The sequence below is a fragment of the Chenopodium album genome, chromosome 20 (assembly GCF_948465745.1).
Source record: "Chenopodium album chromosome 20, dcCheAlbu1.1, whole genome shotgun sequence".
Lineage (NCBI taxonomy): Eukaryota > Viridiplantae > Streptophyta > Magnoliopsida > Caryophyllales > Amaranthaceae > Chenopodium > Chenopodium album.
This window is the reverse complement of record NC_137853.1, coordinates 4182030-4203129: the sequence shown is the minus strand read 5'-3', so window position 1 is coordinate 4203129 and position 21100 is coordinate 4182030. Positions and strand designations below refer to the sequence as shown.

The 21100-nt window shown below is 33.6% G+C and overlaps 3 protein-coding genes across 3 annotated transcripts; 1 reads left to right on the top strand and 2 right to left on the bottom strand.

Annotated features, from left to right (window-relative positions):
- The first annotated feature begins 1671 nt into the window (after positions 1-1671).
- Positions 1672-5332, top strand: LOC145598962 (putative glycosyltransferase At5g03795). Its single transcript, XM_081655359.1, has 4 exons — positions 1672-3159; positions 3260-3390; positions 3936-4284; positions 4436-5332. Exons 1-4 carry the CDS (start codon positions 2719-2721, stop codon positions 5120-5122), a joined length of 1608 nt encoding a protein of 535 aa, XP_081511485.1. The 5' UTR covers positions 1672-2718; the 3' UTR covers positions 5123-5332.
- Positions 5333-6838: 1506 nt separating this feature from the next.
- Positions 6839-14065, bottom strand: LOC145598805 (uncharacterized). The gene is made up of 4 exons (XM_081655193.1): positions 12435-14065; positions 8550-8696; positions 8249-8365; positions 6839-8072 (listed from the first exon to the last, which is right to left on the bottom strand). Exons 1-4 carry the CDS (start codon positions 13941-13943, stop codon positions 7476-7478), a joined length of 2370 nt encoding a protein of 789 aa, XP_081511319.1. The 5' UTR covers positions 13944-14065; the 3' UTR covers positions 6839-7475.
- A 1590-nt stretch (positions 14066-15655) lies between these two features.
- On the bottom strand, positions 15656-20463 carry LOC145599219 (protein neprosin-like). The gene is made up of 7 exons (XM_081655621.1): positions 20314-20463; positions 20119-20208; positions 19381-19581; positions 16839-16997; positions 16381-16434; positions 16122-16259; positions 15656-16024 (listed from the first exon to the last, which is right to left on the bottom strand). Exons 1-7 carry the CDS (start codon positions 20461-20463, stop codon positions 15656-15658), a joined length of 1161 nt encoding a protein of 386 aa, XP_081511747.1.
- Positions 20464-21100: the final 637 nt, after the last annotated feature.

Sequence of the window (21100 nt, the reverse complement as noted above, 5' to 3'; positions counted from 1 at the left end):
GTTGATACTCAGTATTTTAGGGTTGTTCGTACACATATTATGCAATGAAATACTCGTATCAAGTAGTGGATACTAAACAAAGTTTGATCTAGTGGTAAAATGGATTGAGCCTAGTCGTATCAAGTAGTGGATATTAAACAAAGTTTGATCTTGTGGTAAAATGGATTGAGCCTAGCTTAGGGGTTCAATTTCCATTAGGGGAACTTTGAAGGTAGAAATTTCCCTTAACCTTCCTTGCTCCTTGCTCTCAAAAGGTCAAGCCCTCAAACTCGACTAGATTGACTTGTGAGAGGTTATTATCTGATAAGGTAGTTTGACTTAGTTCATTGGTTATAATGTCATCTTAGTTTATTAATTATCAAATCACGTCTACATTATGTCTTTTACAGCTCTCTTTACATCTAAAATAAGTATACTTTGTATCACAAGCTGTGAGCGGACATTTTATTGATTAATGACTATCTAAGGTCAATAAATAAGTACAAAACTAAAAATGGTGACAATCAAACTTACTTTAGGATACACCCAAAATCTATATCTTAAAATCTATTGCCAACTCCCTTTTTATATATGTTTTGATTTGAACAAAATTTTCCACCGACTTCTACAAATAACTAATCCCTTAATTAGCAAGCAACCATTATATTTTTGTAATCACCTTCTATAATTCAAAAGTAAATTATTAGCACACTTTAAAATTAAAAAGGTCTATAATAATTCTTTCAAAAAAAAATAAAAGGTCTATAAAAATAATGAAGCTAGGGCATATATTCCAGCCATACAGCAAATCTTTTATATTGGTAAAATCTAGACAAATAATTACCAAATTTGGTGTGGTTGGCCAGCCAACTCTTGAAGAAAATAAATCTAGTTTAAATTATGTTCAATTGCAAAGCAGAATATGGGCACAATTTGGTACTCTGGCTTCTAAAACTAACCATGTGATAATGCATGTGCATTTGATAATTGTTACAATGTTCCAAATTGGCTAAACAACATATATGTAATTTATAATTATTTAGTCTGATACCTCATTGTAATGTTAGTATGTTAGGGTTCAATCTAATTATAATTTGGTCATTAAATCAACAAGCATGTTGCTATCTACAATGTCTGATACAAACCACAAGAATCTTTAAACACAAGTACAGTTAAGTACATAATATATGAAATGTTCTACACTTGATTTTAAGTACTTCGTAGCTAGGATTATAGGAAAATATAATATTTTCCTAAATACTTCGTAATTTGTAAGATTTGTATGGAAAATATATTTCATAATAATATATTTTCCTATATTTCTAATATTATACTTCGTATAGAGTATTATTACGTCATTGGCTAGCATTTGAGTATATAACATTGAATAGGATCTTATTACACTCAAGCAGCCAATTAGGGTTTAGGAATCAATTGTGAGAATTTTTTTCAATTATAATCACCACAAATGTATGCTCAAAATTTTGCATGCATGTTAAGTTTCTTCATTGATTGTATTTATTTTTATTTTGTTTGGAATGAGAACAAAATTTATCATAGTTCTTCTAATGGATGGAATGAAACACGGGTTCATTTCTTATATTTGGTCCTTATTTTCCGATGTATATATATGGTACAGTATTACAATATGCACTTAACTATTACATGTTCAAAGATGTGATTGTAGGAATGTTATACCAAACGAATAAACTTGTAATTATGTTAATAAATCTTTGCCAAGTTGTTAAAAAAATAAGAATAACAACCTTTAGCTGTCTAATAGCTAATCCAGGAGAAAAGACAAGTTAATAGGTTGTTCAAATTTTATTTAATTTTTTTTTTTTTTTTTAATAATTATCGGTTAAGGTCCAACTATATAAAGGAAAGCCGTTAACCGCGGATTCTTGCTTTCTTCCCTCCTCAATTGACTTTTTCAATTTCTTTTCTTCTTTCATCATTTTTTTTTAAGACGATTTTCCTCATAATTTCGTCCTTTCTTTTTTTTTTTTCGATTTTTCTTTCTCAATTTTTTGAATTTACTTTTTTCAGCCTTTCTGTTGTTCGTCTGTTGGATGCTTACTCTGTTCTAAATTACCCTTTTCTTCTTCTGTAAGTTTTTATTTTGATTTAATTAGATTTATGTTTGTTGATTTGTTAAATTTATCTTCATTAATCTCCCCCAAAGGTGTAATTTTATCTTATATTCTTCAATTTTCTGGAATTAATAACTCGAGAATTCTGGATTTATTTCTATTTTAGTAGTATGAAAAATTAATATATTCTGGGTTTTTTTTTTCTAAGAAGTTCGAATACAATTTTTTGCATAAAGCTAAGTTTTTTTTTTTTTTTTTAATCTTTTTTGTTCAAATTAAAGATACCCATTTTTGTATATTGATTGATATGACCAATTCAAGGTTTCTTTCCATATTTGAATTAATGGAGAAAACTATTTAATTAGTTGAGTGTAGGTTTAGTGCTTCTAGTGGGTTAGTTGGGAATAAAAGGATTAAGTGTGAACGGCAATTTAATACTTCATTATTGACATTTGACCTTGTATAGTGACTATTTGAATAAAGTACAATATGGATTTTAGTTGTCACGTAAACTCAAGTAACATTATCAACGTGACAATTAATTCCGAACAAAAAGAGCATCCATAAAGTGCCTAAAAAGCTAACAGTTTCATATGTACTTGCGTAGATTATTTAGTTTCCATTTTGATCATTTGCATTTTTCATAATGGCAGGAGAGTTTCGAGTTCTAAGAGGTGAAACAATTGGAGATGAGATGAACAAATTACTAAAACGTCTAATTGTACTATTAGTGTACAAAATTGATTGGAGAAAATTGTTTCTCATATTAACAATTGTAACAACAGTCGGAATTGTTCTTCAGATTAGTCTTCTTCCATTTCCACTTTCTACATGGCTTCATTCTCCCATGATCAGAATTACAAGTGCTAAAGATTTCAGTAATTCTCTGCATTTAAGCTTGAGACATGGGAAACACTGGCCATTACACCAAATTTCGGTACCTATTTCATTGAATTCGTCGAGTGTACTAAATAAGAGAGTTCATAGTGTAGAGAGAAAAAGGAGGAGGAGGAGAAAGCGAGAAGAAGAATTCCAAATCCCGGCTTCTCCTCCTCCCCCTCCTCGATCTCCACCAACACCCTTGCAGGTATATTCATTTTTCTGGTATCTCCCTGAAGTTATCATACAAACAATACTGTGTTTTTTAACATGACTTGACTTTGTGTGTTTTTTCCCCTTTGGTATAGAGATATGTATGGTCCTTATCACCTAAGGAAGCACTTTTGTATGCTAAAAAGGAGTTGAAGAATGCCACTTTTATTGGCAATGATTCTGATCTATATGCTCCTATCTTTAAGAATGTCTCTAATTTCAAAAGGTATGTTCTTTCTCACATACTGTTATAAGTCTCTTATGGTTTTCCTATTACTTTTCCAAGCTTATATTAGTTTCCTTAGAAATATGAATCATTAAACTAGAGTGATACTCATGGCATTATCGATCATTTCTCAATTGCATCAGGAACTAAAGATTTAAGTTCTTAAAAGAGAAAGTGACTTGCATTGTATATGGATTCTGTGCAAATTTAGGCCTAACACTAGGTTAAGCTTTCTATTTCCTTTCTTAAATCATATATGTGATACATATAATGCCTCAGCCAGTTAAATGTATGATTATAGTTGTCCTGTTTCGCTATTCTTTTGCTTAGAGGTGACGGAAACCATGGTATTAGACTGTTAGTATTAAGCACTTTAGTGAAAGAACTGCATTCATCTAAGCATCTAGCAGCCTTGGTAATCATATGTCATGTTAGGAATAAATGAATTAGAGAAGAATAACAATTAAGCCTACTGTAACATCATCCATCCTAATTTGTCAGCAAAATAGTCTTTCATTCTCTAATGTTTTAACTTTCAATTGTAGGAGTTATGAACTAATGGAGATGATACTCAAAGTATATGTTTATCCTGATGGAAGTCCACCTATATTTCACGAGCCACATCTTAGTGGAATATATGCCTCTGAGGGATGGTTTATGAAGCTGTTAGAAGGGAACAGGCAATTTGTCACCAGAAACCCTGAGGTGGCTCATTTGTTCTATCTGCCATATAGTGCTCGTCAGCTCCAGCAGGCGCTCTATGTACAAGGATCACATAATCTGGCTCCCCTCTCTCTTTTCATCAGAGACTATGTGAACTCACTGGCTGCAAAGTATCCTTTCTGGAACCGCACTCGTGGTGCAGATCACTTTTTAGTGGCTTGTCATGACTGGGTACATATCTATGCCCTTTATTAACTAGAGTTCTTGTCATCAGCATAATCACTCTATTTTTTTTTTAACCTAGACTGCCTCAATTTTGTTTTCTAACATTATTCATCTTTTATTCTGCTCCACTAACACATATAATTGATGTTGTATATAGGGCCCTTACACATTAAAGGCACACAAGGAATTAGTGGAGAATTCCATAAAAGCTGTTTGTAATGCTGATTTATCTGAAGGAATATTTAAGGCTGGTAAAGATGTATCCCTCCCAGAAACCACCATAAGAGTACCCAGGAAACCTCTTCGGAACATTGGTGGTGGGATGAGAGTATCACAACGCCCAATTCTGGCTTTCTTTGCTGGAAATATGCATGGAAGAGTTCGTCCTTTGCTTCTCCAGCATTGGCATAACAAAGATGAGTCTATGCGGATTTATGGACCCTTGCCTCATAGGGTGTCTAAGCAGATGTCATACATTCAGCACATGAAATCTAGCAAGTTCTGCCTTTGTCCGATGGGTTATGAAGTCAACAGCCCAAGAATTGTCGAGGCTATATACTATGAATGTGTTCCCGTGATTATTGCAGACAATTTTGTTCCTCCATTTGATGATGTGCTTGATTGGAGTGCATTTTCTGTGACAGTGGCTGAGGAGGACATTCCTATGTTAAAAGAAATTCTTGAGGCTATTCCACTAAAACGATATTTAAAAATGCTTCAGAACCTGAAAATGCTTCAGAGACATTTCTTTTGGAATTCTAGGCCAATAAAGTATGATTTGTTCCACATGATCTTGCATTCAATATGGCATAGCAGACTAAACCAGATTCAAATTCCTGATTAGCAGAAGAGTTGTGCCATTCTGATATAATTAGGCCATGAAACATTAGCTGTTATTGAGCGAAGAACGTGTTCCCAAGTGATGACTACTGGAAATTCTCAGAGAGAATGGACAGATAGATTACTAATACTTCAACTTCGCTGCCCATCTTGATGCTGCAATAGCATCTTGCTTCTAGCACAATTGAAACTGCACATTCAGAGAAAGGGAATCCATTCATTCGATTATTAAGGTATCAGACTGATCCTGCTATCTGTAGTTGCCTCTGACTTATCAACACGATTTTAAACTCCTGTGGACCTATTGTCTTCTTTTATTCTCCATAGATAAAAGTTCTATGATGATTCTTGCAGGATGATTCAACTGATGAATATGTGCTTTTCCATCTGAGGTACGGAAATTAAGAACCAAGAGATGGCAAGACAAGCAAGTTATTTGATCAGGATTCTATCGTATCATAGTATATAAAATACGACACACGAGGAAGGTTAATATTTCAATGCTTAGTACTACATACATCAGTCATCAGAGAATAGTGATATTTCTTCATTCATTTCCTCACACTGAAGTCCACCTTTCAGTATACACCAATTTAAACACTTCTGCATGTATTATATTGAAGCAACACAATTCAATACCTTCCACACAATGCACATAGGAAATAGTTGATATTTTAGGTGATACACGAAAGAGTTTTTTTTTTTTTTTTTTTTTTTTTCCACTCAAAATCATTGATGTTGTAATTAATACAAAGTAGTTATTACTGTACAGTATTACAGTAAAGTGTAAACAACGTACCTGTAAACTTTTCTCTGTGGAATGAAAATATAGAAAAACTTAACATTGTTTAGCCTATTTCCCTATACATTGCTCTTGCAACCTTTAGTTATACAGAACTGATTCGATTCCAAATATTAGATACTAACGCGTGCCACTTGTGAATTTACTCAAGTTTAATCTTTTGCTGGCAGAGGCTTCACATATTCTTAAAGCCAGCCTCAATAGTTTTCACTGCCCTGTATTAGACTAGGCTTCTGCACCACAATACATATCTATGATCCTTTTTCATCTGTTTTCAGAAATTTATCAACCCAATCCAGGCCATAGATTTCTTTAGTATAGAAATCGAATTAGTCCATCGTATCAATGGCCTGTCTCCATTTACAGTTTCTTCTCTGATTTCTTCACTTGTTGATGTAGCAGTAGTATTAGGAGGCCCTTAGCTGGTTGGAACCGTCCACTTTGCTTTTAAACTGTCAATCTAAGTGTTTATGTATATGTCTTTCAATGTCTCAAGGTCGCCACATGCCTTTCCAAACAACATTATATGACATTGGGATGCATCCCCTACAATCTCATGAGTTTTCAACTACGAGTCCCAAAAACTCAGATATTATTAGTCTGATTTCGTGTATATAGGCTTATAGCCTTTAAAAAATTTGGCTTTCAGAGTACATTTTGGGACCCGGCGCGATTGTCCATCAAGGTTATTCCTGTGGTTCCAAAGGCCCCGGGATTCTTGGAGACCTATTAAGTAACAGAGGTAATATGAAAGATATGGACTTGGAGGCTGGAGCAAGCTAGCTAACAATATGGGAAAATTAAAAGCTGATAATATACAATTCAAATTTTCTAGAGTGCCTGATTTTCAGGGCATAATATTTTAATATGATTAACAAAAACTTCATCAGAACCATGAACGAGTATATTACCAGGACATAACTGCCAAAAAGAAAAGGTATCATTACTAACAGCATATATACACAGTAAGATGCATTAAGGTCATTAGCTGTAATACATCTTTCACCTATGAGAAGTGCAGAACACATCCACTTTGCCAAAATAAAAAATAAAAAAAAAAAGAAAAACAAACCTGAAAAAAGGTTTGTTACAAAACAACATTTGTATAATTCCACACCTTTGCAATAAAAAAATTACGTATCTTTTTTTCCTTATGAAATAAGCTGGAACTCAGGCCTTCTAATATCCATTAACCTGTCCTTGGTCGCCAGAATCAGGCCTCAATCGCCTCATGAACTACATTTCGACATTCACGTAAGCCCTGCTTTCAAATCCACTTCTAGAACCAAAAATTTCAGCACTTTTTTTTAGTAAAAATAGACCAAAGCTTCAAGCCTTCACAATCCAAAAAAATTCCTCTGGTCCTCTAGATTTCTGTTTGGACATCAGCTGAAACCAGTTCCATGGTGATTTACTGCTAGAAAACCAATATCATTCACCAGATCTACCTGTGTGCACGTTGTATGTACAGTAACAGAGAAAGTTCAAAGCCCCAAAATCTTGCCATAGACAGACTCTTCCAAATTATCTACTCTTTCACTTGCTAAATCACATTTTACCAAATTGACCTAAAAGCTCTCCTCAGCATGCTGAACAGCGCAAACACAAACACCACTGTTACAATCTTCTTAGAGGCAAAGACTCTCAGATTCACTCTCAGTCCATATCTTATCATCAACCTAGATATTGTCAAACGCACAGCCAAAAACCAAGATGCTATGGAACACATCACCACTTTAAGAAAATCAGACATACCCCACTCATTTACTACGTCAGTTGGTACTTCCACATAAGGACAACTACCATCAATTCCTCCTTGATATAGCCCTAAAGTTTGATTAAGCCAAATGGATAAATGGATCAGAAGCTTTGCAAGCCAAGCAACCTCGTCATCTGATATGGGCCGCTTCAACCAATCACCCTTGTAGTTATCATAAGCAACTGAAACATTATTCACCCTTCTAGGCTTGAATAGCTCATCACGGGATTGTTGTTGCTTTTTTGTTCTCGGAGACATTGGAGACTGCTTCACAGCATGGTCACCAAATAAACAGTGTAACTTTGACTTCAAAGATTGCAAACACTGGAGATTGTTTGCAAGATTATCCCCAGAGATGGCCTGAAGCTCTGTCTCTGCCCGCAATATGAACAGCTGAAAAATAATCAGAAGGCATTGTTATAGGCTTATAGCAGATGCCAAAATCAGCAAAAACTAAGAGCAAGAGCAAACCATAGTAACAGAAACAACAAAGACATGACCACTTTCACTATTATAGTCGTGTTTGTGAAGAGGAGCACACAGAGCAAGCACCAAAGAGATGGAGATACCTGCAGCAGCTGAGAGCCACCATCCTCACTATCATCAAAGAGTCTAAGGTCTTTGTTCCAGTTCTCGTGTAAGAAGGATCCATCAGCATCAGTCTCACTTAAGCCATCCTCCCAATCCTGCATGTTATAAAAAAGATAGTGTCAATCACATCATAAATCAACGCAGAGCTCATATATATATGAACGTATAAGATGGATCATGGAAACTGTAAAAATTAAAAAATATCAAGGTATACATTGTCAGTTACTTTCAAGTATCCAATGAAGCATAAAATGGTCAAATAATCTAAGGCGAGTTTACCTGAAGTTGTTCATGAATCTGTGGAATGAATTTGTTCAGGTTATTAAGAGCTGATTTGCTAGACCCAGCACTTTTTGAGTGGAAAACTCCATTGACATTCTTTATGAGCTCTAGTAACTCATTTGAAGATAATAAAATATTTATCACCTGTTGAAAAGAACACAGACAGATAATCATCAATAAGCTTTCCATAAAGTTTACATGATACTATTGCGCAAAAAAGAAAAATAAATGAGCTTTTTGCAAGATAACTAGACGAGACAGTGAATGACAGTTAAATTAGCTGATACTATCTGCAATCTTTCAAGAGAGTAGAAGTTCACAGCACAAGAAACATATTTTGAACCCATTTTATCAGAAGAGGACATGTGAACCAGAGGAACAGGAATGCTACAGTACTCTCTAAGAAGTCAAAAGACATTTAACCAATAATCAGCTAGTCACGTCCAACCATATGCACAATATTACATCCATATCACCTTTCAAAAGCGTTTGGGGTCAAAAAGGGAAAATTGAGGAAAGCAGAGACAAAGCAATCACAGAGAAAATAAAATTAGGTTTCAACTTCAATCCTGTATATAACTACAATAACAACCAACAAACACAAAAATATATCACTAGGACATTAATCAAGCTGCTTCTAAAATCACTTCCATAGCCTACGGATCAAATTAGAACCCAATGTTGGTGTTATCTGTAAACATGGACAGCCAAACTGTGCTGACAATACCAATTATCATGATTAATAAGAGTCGGATTGTGTATATTTCTTCAATTGCTGTTCAATAATACTAATATTGTCAATAAGTAGGAGCCCATAATAGAAGTATACATACAGGGTCGCAAATTGGGGGGAGGGTGGAGGGCCAGGGAGTGGGACACAATCACGAAGGCTACATAATCGTGAGATACATCAGCAACATGCTAGTTGCCCATGACATATAAGCCTCTTAAGGGCATATGCATAGCAGACTATTAATGTTCAATATTTCTCGCGTGGGCATGATCTCTAAGAAGGAAACTGTGAAGGGATAGTCAAGCAGAAAGAAGATATATATCATACCCATGCCATACCACTTAAAAATTATCTTGCTAGCAACAAAGCAGTTTTTTTTTTGACAGTAAAGATGAAACTAATAAATCACAATTTCATTAATTACATTCGATTATAAAATCTCATGTTCCACTTACTATCCCAGGCAATAATAGATTTACTGATGATGGAACCAAGCATTTGGAAAATATAACAAAATAAGATCCAAAATCCACACCTTTCACTAATAAATACGAGTTTTCAGAAGATAGCACGTCTTAATCATCCACATCAACTATCAAAGTAAAATGACAATGTAGAATATTTCAGCTTTTAACAAGTATTTCACTACATGATGATTGTCATCACATCCCAAGTCAATATAAACTACCACGGTCTCTGTGCCCCTACCCCAGTCAGCCAATTGTTTGCTAATTTCCCTTTGAAACATATCAAAAAGTTGAGAATGTAGGAGAATAACGCAATGCTTTACCCCCACAAACACTGTACCACTGTAGTATGAAACAGACATAATAACAACCACTCTTGTTACTTCACCTTCTCTCACTGCAAATGAGCTTGAGTAATAATTTAGCATTAAAAATTGCTAAACATTCTCACAATTTGACACAATCATCTAATTCAGCACAACATCTATCCATCTACACCAGCAGTTTTAGTTCAACATAAAGATCAGGCCTCAGGCCTGACAACAATGTAACTGAAACACAAGTTCAAAAACCTCCAAAGGTTATTTTACATGACCCCTAACTCCTACATAATCTATACTGATAGATGTAATTATCAAAGAGCAATATCATAGAAAAGCACGGGCTCCCCAAACCACAAAAGGTTTTCAATGCCAAGGCAAAGGCAAGTTATCAAACATACACGGTACACTTTTTGTAAATCCTTATAGAGTATTTTTCACCTTATTTATTGAAAAAGGTGGGGCAGTTATAACAGAGAAGCAAGAGAAATAGGAAAGAGAGACCAAAGAACAAACATGATGAAAGAGAGGGGGGGGGGGGGGGGGGGGGGGGGTGCGCCTCTTGGTGGTGACTCAGTCATCTCAAATGAGCCTTATGTATGCCTCATTGTCCTAGCTAGAGACAATGCAACTACCACCATAACACTTTTCAAAGCTAAGATTCAATTATGAGAGCTCGAATATATGTGTAAATCAAGAAAATTTCCTAGACATGGATGCATGGATCACTACGGTAACTTTTTTTTTTTAAAAATAATTAAAAAATAAAATTTAAAAAAAAAATAATAATAATAAAAAAAAAAAAGAAGAAGAAGAAGTTACCGTAGTGATCCATGCATCCAAAGTGGGCAAAAAACATGATTTTGACTGGAATTTCAGCTCCAAAGTGCTCAACACTTCAATAGTTTGATGTAAAAGCACATGTGCATAACAAACATTTACATGTGCTGGATATTGACAGCATACATGAAACCAGCCATCCTAACTGATATTCATATTTAACAGGTATTTTACATGCAGTTAATTAGGCCTGAAAAGCCGTTAAGATAGTGATTAATGCCATCTTACGAAGCATATTAGGTGTTTCGCATAATTCCTTGATATTCCCACCTCCCAGGTCCTTCCCACTCTCGACATTAGTAACTCTTCTGCGAAGCTTGGCAGAAATCCATTTCTCCAGTTTTACATCACAGATGTGGTAAAAGCTACAAATATTGGAGAATGATCTCAACCAAGAATTTTTTAAAATATTCACAAGTTTCAACCATGAGCAAAAATGAATTAGGCAATACTAATATGGATCTAGTTACAAGATTTAGTCATAAGATCTGTTAATTACAAGCTCACAGCTATCACAATTCCAAGGTGATCAAACAAAGGTTTCAGGTTAAAGCATAAAAGATTAAGTAATCTGTAGCGGCCTTAAAAAGCAGCTAATCCTCAATAACAGCAGGATGCATAAATCCAGTATATCACTAATGTTAAAAAAAATCCTCCCACTGAAGTTTGTAACATAAGCCCAAAAAAGATAAAATTAAAAAATCACCCCTGAATTCATTTAGGAAAATTATCAAAGATGCACATTACAAATTCCATCCAACACTATCATTCTATCAATATGAGTAACTTGTTGTCAGGCATGAAAGCAAAGATATAACAATAAGTATTGATTCGGAAACCAAGCAATGAAGATTTTCTATACGAGAAGAACTATTAATTCATTTTTAATAATATCATATCCTGTGTATTTAGATTTTAACAACATAGCAAGATTGCAACAGACTAACTTTTCTTTAGCCACTGTAAATGAATATGAATGTCATTGGGGATATCTACTGCCACCAAATATGTTTTCAATGACTTGCGTAGATGATTTTTTAATTAGTATCTCTCAGCAATGACAGGAAGCAGAGTATTAGTGTTAAATAGACGCAACTTGGGTAGACTGCAAACATACTAAACATGATAATTTCCAATTTGCTCAATCAAATACAACATACTTTTCCCATCCCTGTCTAACAAAGTAAGAGTTGATGGTAACTCTAGATGTATTCCTCCCCCCATGCATCTAATTACGCTTATGTAAAATATACCTATAACTCCCTTCAGAATCAGAGAATCTTAAAGCACCGGATAAAAAAAATGGGGCATGGAACAAGATCCTTTTCTAACTTTAGGAGTTCCACTTTTCAATGCATTAGTAATATTCCATCACAATTACACCGACTTATTAAATGCTGTAATTTGAGTCACTGATCTCATGATAATGCTAGAGATGAAATAAGCAAATCAAAACAATTTCATTCAGCTTATAGAGAAGCAAAAGTAATAAGTAAAATCAACAGATGTGCATGAAACATACCCTTGATATCATCTGGACAATCGCTTCAGCATCAGTATGAAGAAATTTGTGAGCAAATCCAATAAAATGCATGACCAACGACGTATAGAAGAGATAATTAGAAAGCACATAGCCTTGCCAATTACTCGAATATTGCAGCTGGTTGGAGTCACCACATTCTTTGTCTGTCCTTTTCTTAGAGGCATCTTCCATTGCATCGAACTCTGCAAATTCTTCCTTGCTAAGCCTCCATGGTTCAATATAACTAATCCAGACAGAAAAAACCTCAGAAATATTCTTCATAGATGACCCCATTGGACAATACAAAAAAGTCCTTAGAATGAATCTATACAACGGCCTTTGTAAGTGGGAGTTCCAAGATCCACCAGTAGACAAGCTAGACAAAACATAAGGAGCCTCCCTAGCTTTCACTAGATCATTGGAACCCAACTTCGTGTGCATCGGACTTCCACCATACTCAACATTCTTAGACCCATCAGTGACCCCCACAGAGCTCAAGTTCAAGTACTTCACAAACAACTTCGCCACTTCTCCCAGTCCTGAAGCAGGGGGTGTCTCACCCAACACTGAGCGAAACGGAAATGACAGACCAAACGATTTGCACACATTCACAGCCAACGGTGAGAAGTCACTATCCACCAACCAATAGTGCACCAATGTCTCAATGAAAAACTCAGCTCTCAAAACAACAGAATCATCATAGCTCGGCGAGTAATGAAGAAGTGAACTACGGTAAGGCTGATGTGCATTCAAATCATTCATTGGCACGAATGCACGTAAATAGGCATACAAAAGCTTCAAATACAAATTACAATCAGTTTTCTGCTCCGGCGTGCGTTTACTAGCACTCGAAATCACCGGAATCGACGAAGCCCAATTCTCAAGCTTAGATTTCCTATTATTTCTAATAGAAACAGTTCCAGAAGTTTCACATTTACCTCTACAAACAGGATAATAAGCAAACCAAAAAATCAAATACTCAAAAACATTCAAATGAACCTGAAAATTCCCCTTAATTTCATCCTCCTTAATCCTCCCCTTAAACAACGGAACCAAATCAGACAAAATTCGACATTCTTTCTCACTAGAAAGCAAAAACCTAACCCACTCAGGCAACCTCTCAACAGGAAACACAAATTTCACAAGAGACAATCGATCAACAGCCATAATTGAATTCATTAGGGTTCCATTAGGCGACAAAAGGTTGAACAATTTACCAGCGAGTTCAGAATCATTAGAAAACGACACCGTATCGATCCAACCAGCTGCAGTAGAAGGCGATTTTTGCGGAGAAGACGACGAAACGTCGAAGCCGAAGAACTTGCAGAGAAAAGCAGGAAAAGCAAGGGAGAAGAAATGGCGGTTTTGGTCGGGGGAGTGAACGGAGAGGTGCGATTCGACGGCGGTGATTACGGCGGCGATTTGCGCCGGAGAATTGGCGGCGAAGAATTTTCCGGCGAGGTCGAAGGATTTGGATTGGGAATCGAGAGAGTAGGAATGTGGCGTCATTGAGGAGAGAGAAAGAGGGATGAAAATGGCGGGTTACTGGAAAATTCGAGAGAAAGTGAGGAAGAAGGGAGGGTTTTAGGGCACAGAAAATGGTGGTGCTGTTATTTTTTTTTATTTTTTTATTTGGGGAAAAATTTTAAAATGGGGAGAAAGCAAATGGCGCGATACGTTTAGGAAAGTGTACGTGGCGACTGTGGAGCTAAGCAGTGAGGGAGTATCTGACTAGTAAGCAAGCAAAGAGTGTCAAATGAAGTTGGTTTTGGGCCGGGTTGTCTAGGCCCAGCCCACCATCAGTGGACTTGGCTGGATTCAAATTTCAAAAGGCATTTGAACATGATCAACTTCGTAAGCGTACTTGGATGTTGAACATTTATTTTATAAGAACGAATTTCTTTCCATGTATAATTACAAGTTCGGAAAGTAGGATTTAAGAAACTATTCCTATCATGTACTCCATATCCTTAACTTAATTAAATCTAAAACCTTTGGTATTATATATAAGTATATTAGTACTTAGGTCCTGTTCACATTTACTTAATTTCAATTCAGTTCAGTTCAGCTTTAATCAGTTCAGTTCAGCTCCAATAAATTTAGTTCAGTTCAGTTCCAATCAGCTCATTTCAGTAAATGTGAACAGGCCCTTAATGTGTGCGATGCATACATAATTTAGGAATGCTTTTAATCACCGTCAAGAAATTCATATTAATATTTTAGAACAAATATACAAGCAGAATAAATACTTTTTATAGACTTCTACCGCAATAGATTAGTTTAAAACTTTCAATCTAGCAAATAAAGAAAGGAGGTGTTGCTCTGATTTTCCTCTTCTATGATGATATTCATAGATTGAATAATGTCTTTGATTTCTTTAGTTACATTATTTTCATATAAAATGTGTTTAGAGAAAATGAGATGAATTCTGAGCGTATTTGTGCAAACAATTTTCCTAAAAGTTTATTTTCTTTCTAGCGCCTTTGGATTTAATATAAGCTCTCCCATTTTGTTTCAAAAAGTTTAAACTTCAAATATATAAAGATCTATATCTAATTTCAATAGTATGAAAATTTCGCCAAATATAAGTTTTAAGAAAATTTAAAAGTTCAATGGTATTAATTTATCATGATTATGGCTTAAAGAAGTAGATTAATAGATTTCCTTCACAAAAAAAAAGTAGATTAATAGTTGCTAGATAGATTGTTAATAAAAAAAATTCCAAAACATCTTATTATATGAAGTCATAAATAATTGAATAATAAATATTCTGATTTGGTAATACATAATTTAAATTGTGTTTTAAATAATTTCATGCATTGTGATATATAGATGAAGATGATAGAACAATTATTGCATCAGTGATCGTTTCAACAATACGAGTAACATATAATTAAAAAAATTAGAATCTTAGACAAATAATAATTATATATAATACGAAAATTAAAGTTGAACATTGATTGATCAACATATTTATGTAAATGATTGTTTTTTTTTTTTTTTTTTTTTTTTTTGCTCTCTTTTAATTGTTGTATTACTAAAATACTGGAAACTCACGTTATTAATTATGCAATTTATTTAATTTTCATCTTATAAAGGCAATTCAAAAATTGGATACCAACTTTTGAATATATATACAAGTAAATTACAGAAATATAATTCAAACATTTATTATTACCATTGTTTAATTTTGTTTACAATAATCCCTCCTAGCTACTAAGCTAGTCTCTCGTTATTCCTCCAAAGAAGACAGTTCGACCTAGATCGCCATAATTTTTAACATCAATGACACCATAGCTGGAATTAGTAACTAATAAGTCAGTTTGATCAGGATTCACCACTTTATGATCTTCATTTAGAACAGCAAAACGACCACAATGTGCAGATAGTTGAGCATCTGCTTTAGGAAAATAGCCATTCCCCATTGGTGTAAGAGGCAGATCTTGTGAATTGTATGCTTCCCCGCCAACTGCAATGTAATCTGCTGTATATCCTAACATTGTAAATATTTCTCGCGGCCAATATCCAACCATAGCGTATGAATACCTCCCGTCTCTTAGTTCTAGCCACCAATGCCCCGTATTCGGATCCTTTTTAATTTACAAACAATTACAAACCCATTATTCATCAATGTAAAAATATATATACATGCACATTTAATTAAATTAAGAAAGATTTTGTACTCACCTGATAAACGGAAGTTGTAATATACCCTTGCTCGCCTCCTCTTACTGATATACCGTCATATGCCTTGTCGATTGGAACATTTGAACTCGTGCTAACAAATCCAGGACATAACATATTGAAACACCGGGTTTTGTTGGCCTGGAAATAAATAAATAGCGTATTATCATTATTATATACTACGGAGTACTATTAATTGCAAGTATCATGCAATGCTAGTATTGAGTTATTGATAGAATTAATTGAAGGATCGTAAACTCACAATGAAGAATTGAAAAAGATGAGTACGTTTGTCATTATTTAATCCTGGATTAACCTGCATTCGCACGGACAAACAAAGTATTAAAGATGATATATATAGTCAAATCAACTCATTCATGCTATGATATGACAAGTTTTCGTGAAAATTGAAATGATCAAGAGGTTTGGTTTGGAATGAGATTTTTTTAAATTCCTATGTTTGTTTTTTGTGTTTAAAAATGGGCTTGGGAATTGGGATTGCATGCCCTGTGTTGCCAACAAAATATTACCAAAAAGGCATGTTTTTTTTTCGGTGTTTAGAGAGGCACAAGGACGAGGGTGAGAAACCAGGAGAAAAGTTCTAACCACTTGAGCTATCCCTTGCTCTCTACCAAAAAAGGCATGTATTTGGCAATGAAAATTGATCAAAAGAGTAGCCAATAAGGAAATGACTAAATAGTCAGGTTAATAAAAACGTACCGTCCATCCAACTTGTATACGGTCATCAGTATTTTCAAGCATCATTATTCCTGATGAATGTTGTGGTTGTTTAATCTCTGGATTATAAATATTAAACTTACATCTTACTCCTTTGTAATTCTCTTCACGTGAGTCATCATTTGTTTCAACCACAGCAAACTGTGACACCAACAAAGTATTACCACATATCACATACTTCGTATATGGTAAATGAATAAATGAATAAATAAATAAATAAAAATAAATAAATATGTTTTGATTCATCAAATTTCAAATCTGTAGTGTGAGTACTGAAGTTTCGTGCAACTGAATAATTATCAAGACTTTTAGTTAGGTTAGGATTATTTAGAGTTTTAGATTATGTAGGTTAAAACTTTTAACATATAATTTATATGCTAAGCTAGGATGTTTTTTTGTGATTTTTGTTTCATTTATTATCTAATTTTTATATTTTAATAAAGAATATTCTAGATTTAAAATTTTCGTTTGTAGTGGTTGTACCTTTATTTTGTAGAGAGTTGAATGAAATAAATTCTTCTAACAAGCTTTTGTCATCATAGCTTTAGGGAGTCAGACCAAACACAAAATTGTGACTTTTGTAAATCTTGTTGATTGCGAAAGGCTGAGAGTGAGGGCTAGCTCAAGTGGTTAGAGCTCCTCTCCCGATTTCAGAAGATCCTGGGATCGATTCTCACCCCGCCCTTGTGGCTATCTACACACTGAAATAAAATCTTGTTGACTGTAATTGACAAGGAACCCCCAATCCTTGAGAGAGTTAGAATCTATAGTAGTTACCTTTTTAGATCGTTATAAACTTATAACATACGGTAACTCTTTGTTATACTTTCAAAAAAGTAATCGTTATAAACTTATAACATATGTAATACTAGTCTTATATGCACGCTATATGTGCGTATTCCGCCCAATTATTGCTACAATAACTTCAATTTTCCACAATTACTATTAGAGTTTCAATGTTTCTTTTTTACAACCAACCTTTCAAGCATACTTTTAAAATTTAATTATTTTGAATCTAATTTTCCGATAGAATATTTCATCGAAAAGTACATATTTTCCGATAGATTTACAACGGATTTTTTGAATTCGTCGGAAATATCCGATGGAAAAAAAATCCGTCGGAAATTTCAATTTTCCAATGGAATTACGTGTCCATCGAAACCAATTCGTTGAAAATCGACATGATTCTAGTAGTGATTATCTTTTATGAAATTTCTTAAATGCATAGATTTTTTTTTTAAGAAAAAAAATTAAGGGGAAAATAATTTCATCAATGATAATTAGACATATGTCATGTACAGTAATAATGGATGGGGGTTAATAATATCCCTTTACATGGTAATATTAGCAGAGTTTTATTTGATTTGATATTATTCTCCTATGGTTTTTTTTTTTATTTTTTATGGAATAATGCAAATATGGTGACTAATGTTTATTATTATTTTTTTTTTTAATTTCCTTTTATTTTTTTTATTTTGGAAATATATTAAATTGTAGTAAAATTTTGGAAACTAACATAATCATATAAAATATATATTTATTTAATTTTTCATATATGTTTTTAGGGGCAATTTGGGTAGTTCAAAGTTGGACACCAAGTTTTCACCCTTTCTTGGTTTATATAATAAGAATAATTTTTTTTAATGCACGCGTGATTTTCCATGTAAACCAACAATTAAATATTAAAAAAGAATGTTTAAAAGATCTAAATCAATTATATGGTAAGTCTTTTAACGTCAAACTAGTTTTTGGCATGGGTCATTGACTCATTGTTGTATATTAAAAAAAAATTAAATGAAATAAAGTGAAAAGTATCGGTGGTTTTATATATAAATAAAACAATGGTTAATTTTGCAAATACTATTGAACATCAAATTATTATTATTTAATAATATGCAGTAATCTAAATGTTATGTCATATGTATTAATTTTTATTTGTTAAAGCTAAGAGATCTTTATTAAGACGTGTTAAAATCCTTGTAAGCCAATCGTAACAAATAAAGAGATGGAGTATGTGTTTGTTTTTCTTCGGTCCGAATGAGGCATTGGAGCATTACAAATTACAAATTGGGGAGAAAGAAATCGAAATTGTGACTTTTCACATACATGCCCTAGAAAAAGTTTGTTAATTGACTTCATGTAGTATCAATTTTATGATTAAGTTGATCAATGCAAAATTTTTTTGCTAACGGAATTATTTTGTACTCCCTCCATTTTTAAATACATGCTCCATTTCTCCATGCGCAGAGTTTTAGGAGAAATTGGAGAAAGTAATAAAATATAGAGGTAGTGGGGTAGTTGTGAATATAAAAAATTATAAAAAGCAAAAGTAGTAGAAGAATAGGAGGAGAGAGAGTATTATGTTGGGTCCACCAATTGTGATAAATGAATTAAATATTGTAAAAGCTTTCCTAAAAAGAATGGAGCAAGTATTTAAAAATGGCCGGAAAAGGAAAGTGGAGCAAATATTTAAAAACAGAGGGAGTAATAAGTTATATGAAGATAAATATAAAGCTTAGCTTACTTGAGTTCCAAATATATCTCCAACGTTGGGCTTTGATCTTGAAGCATAATCTTTCGTAAATCGTTTAATTCGAAAAAAATCATCTTTGCTCAATCTTTTAATGGGAACAGTTCCCAATGGGCAACCTTCGTCTTCTAACTTCGTATTCCTTTCTGTGGGTGCCTCATTTTCTGAGTCGAATGGAGAAAAACTAGGTCTGATCTGAACCCAACAAAATAAATTAGACAAGCAAATATTAGAGAAATTACATATCTTTGTATATATACGAGTAAATAGTTACAAATTCTTAAATGGACTTGGTTCACACTAATTTATTGTGGACCACTAATATTAGAGAAACTATGGTTGTTTTATTAATAAAAAAAAGTCACTATAATAAAATGAAGGTCACTATGTTGAAAATAAAAGTCATTTTGGTAATATATAGGCTATAAGAGGTTATTTTTTTAATGAAATATTTTATAAGATCAATATAAATAATAAAGGTCACTATGTTAAAATTAGGATCATAACGTCGTACTTAAAGTTCACAATAGTATTAAACGTTATACAACTTTTAATAAAGGTTACTATGTTAAAAATAAGGGTCACTATGTTCAATGTAATGTCAGTTGCGTGTGTATAAACCTCGGGTCCACAATAATATTATTGTAGACCAGGTCCACGCAAGTATTTCTGATAAATAGTTACATATATGTAAAATAATTATAATAAGGAAAAAAAAATCATATTGCAAACCTGTGGATGGGAAGAATGATTTTTTAATAGTGGATGATCAAATGCAGGTTGCTCATAGAAATCCACACAATCGTATAAGTCTCCATTTATCTGTAATTCAAAATATTTTTCACCAGACAAATAATCAAAGAAAACAAAAGTAATTAATTTGAGACAAATAATAAACGATTTAGAGAGATGTTGATAAAATTGAACCTTGATCAACTTGACACTTGGCTTCTTTAGGAGCTTAAATTCCTTGTTCCATTCAAGCTCTTCTTCCTTAGAAATTTCCACGCTTTTTGCTCCATAGTTTATTAAAAGTGAGCTCAAAATCATTAAGAAAGATAGTGTCTTCATACCCATCGATCACTTTGCAAAAATGTATGCAATTTCTGAAGGTAGTACTAACCCCCTGGTTTTGGTATAAATGTAATTTTGAACTATTGATGCAAATTTTATATACGGAGAATATTTTAAGGTAGTCAAACACAATTAATGCAAATCAGCAAAATTTAGGAACATTGAGATCTCGCATTTATTGTGTAATATGCAATAATCGTAAATTAGCAAATCTGGAGTGATTTCATGCATGAAAACATTTATTATCTACGGTATATTAGCAAATTATAACTTCATAAGTGATTTAGCAAATCAAAAGTGATTTCATGATGACATGTATGTAGTATCTATAATACTTTCTTTATCCTAAAATATGGAGTTGTTTGGTTGATATAAGAATTACACAAACTTTTGTGTGCGACTGACCACATGGTGCGGCAGGGGTTACTTGTAGGGTGTTACTGGTTATGTCAGGAGTTACTTGTAATTGTTACTTGTATTCTGGGGTTACTTGTATGGGTGTTACTGGTTTTGTTCAGGGGTTACTTGTATGGTGTTACTGATTTGGTATGGGGTTTGGTCTGGAGTTACTTAGAAAACAAGTAACACCTACAGTAACCCATACAAGTATCCCCATAATACAAGTAACAACCTACGACTA

What these genes read in the sequence shown, in the direction of transcription:
- LOC145598962 (XM_081655359.1), top strand. Translation starts at nt 2,719, where the DNA reads ATGGCAGGAGAGTTTCGAGTTCTAAGAGGTGAAACAATTGGAGATGAG. An exon ending in AATGTCTCTAATTTCAAAAG is followed by an intron (nt 3,391 to 3,935) that starts GTATGTTCTTTC and finishes TTTCAATTGTAG; the next exon opens with GAGTTATGAACTAATGGAGA. An exon ending in TAGTGGCTTGTCATGACTGG is followed by an intron (nt 4,285 to 4,435) that starts GTACATATCTAT and finishes TGTTGTATATAG; the next exon opens with GGCCCTTACACATTAAAGGC.
- LOC145598805 (XM_081655193.1), bottom strand. Translation starts at nt 13,943, where the DNA reads ATGACGCCACATTCCTACTCTCTCGATTCCCAATCCAAATCCTTCGAC. An exon ending in TTGTCCAGATGATATCAAGG is followed by an intron (nt 8,697 to 12,434) that starts GTATGTTTCATG and finishes TCTTTTCAACAG; the next exon opens with GTGATAAATATTTTATTATC. An exon ending in AGATTCATGAACAACTTCAG is followed by an intron (nt 8,366 to 8,549) that starts GTAAACTCGCCT and finishes TATAACATGCAG; the next exon opens with GATTGGGAGGATGGCTTAAG.
- LOC145599219 (XM_081655621.1), bottom strand. Translation starts at nt 20,463, where the DNA reads ATGGGTATGAAGACACTATCTTTCTTAATGATTTTGAGCTCACTTTTA. An exon ending in CAAGTGTCAAGTTGATCAAG is followed by an intron (nt 20,209 to 20,313) that starts GTTCAATTTTAT and finishes TTTGAATTACAG; the next exon opens with ATAAATGGAGACTTATACGA. An exon ending in ATCTTTTTCAATTCTTCATT is followed by an intron (nt 16,260 to 16,380) that starts GTGAGTTTACGA and finishes ATTTATTTCCAG; the next exon opens with GCCAACAAAACCCGGTGTTT.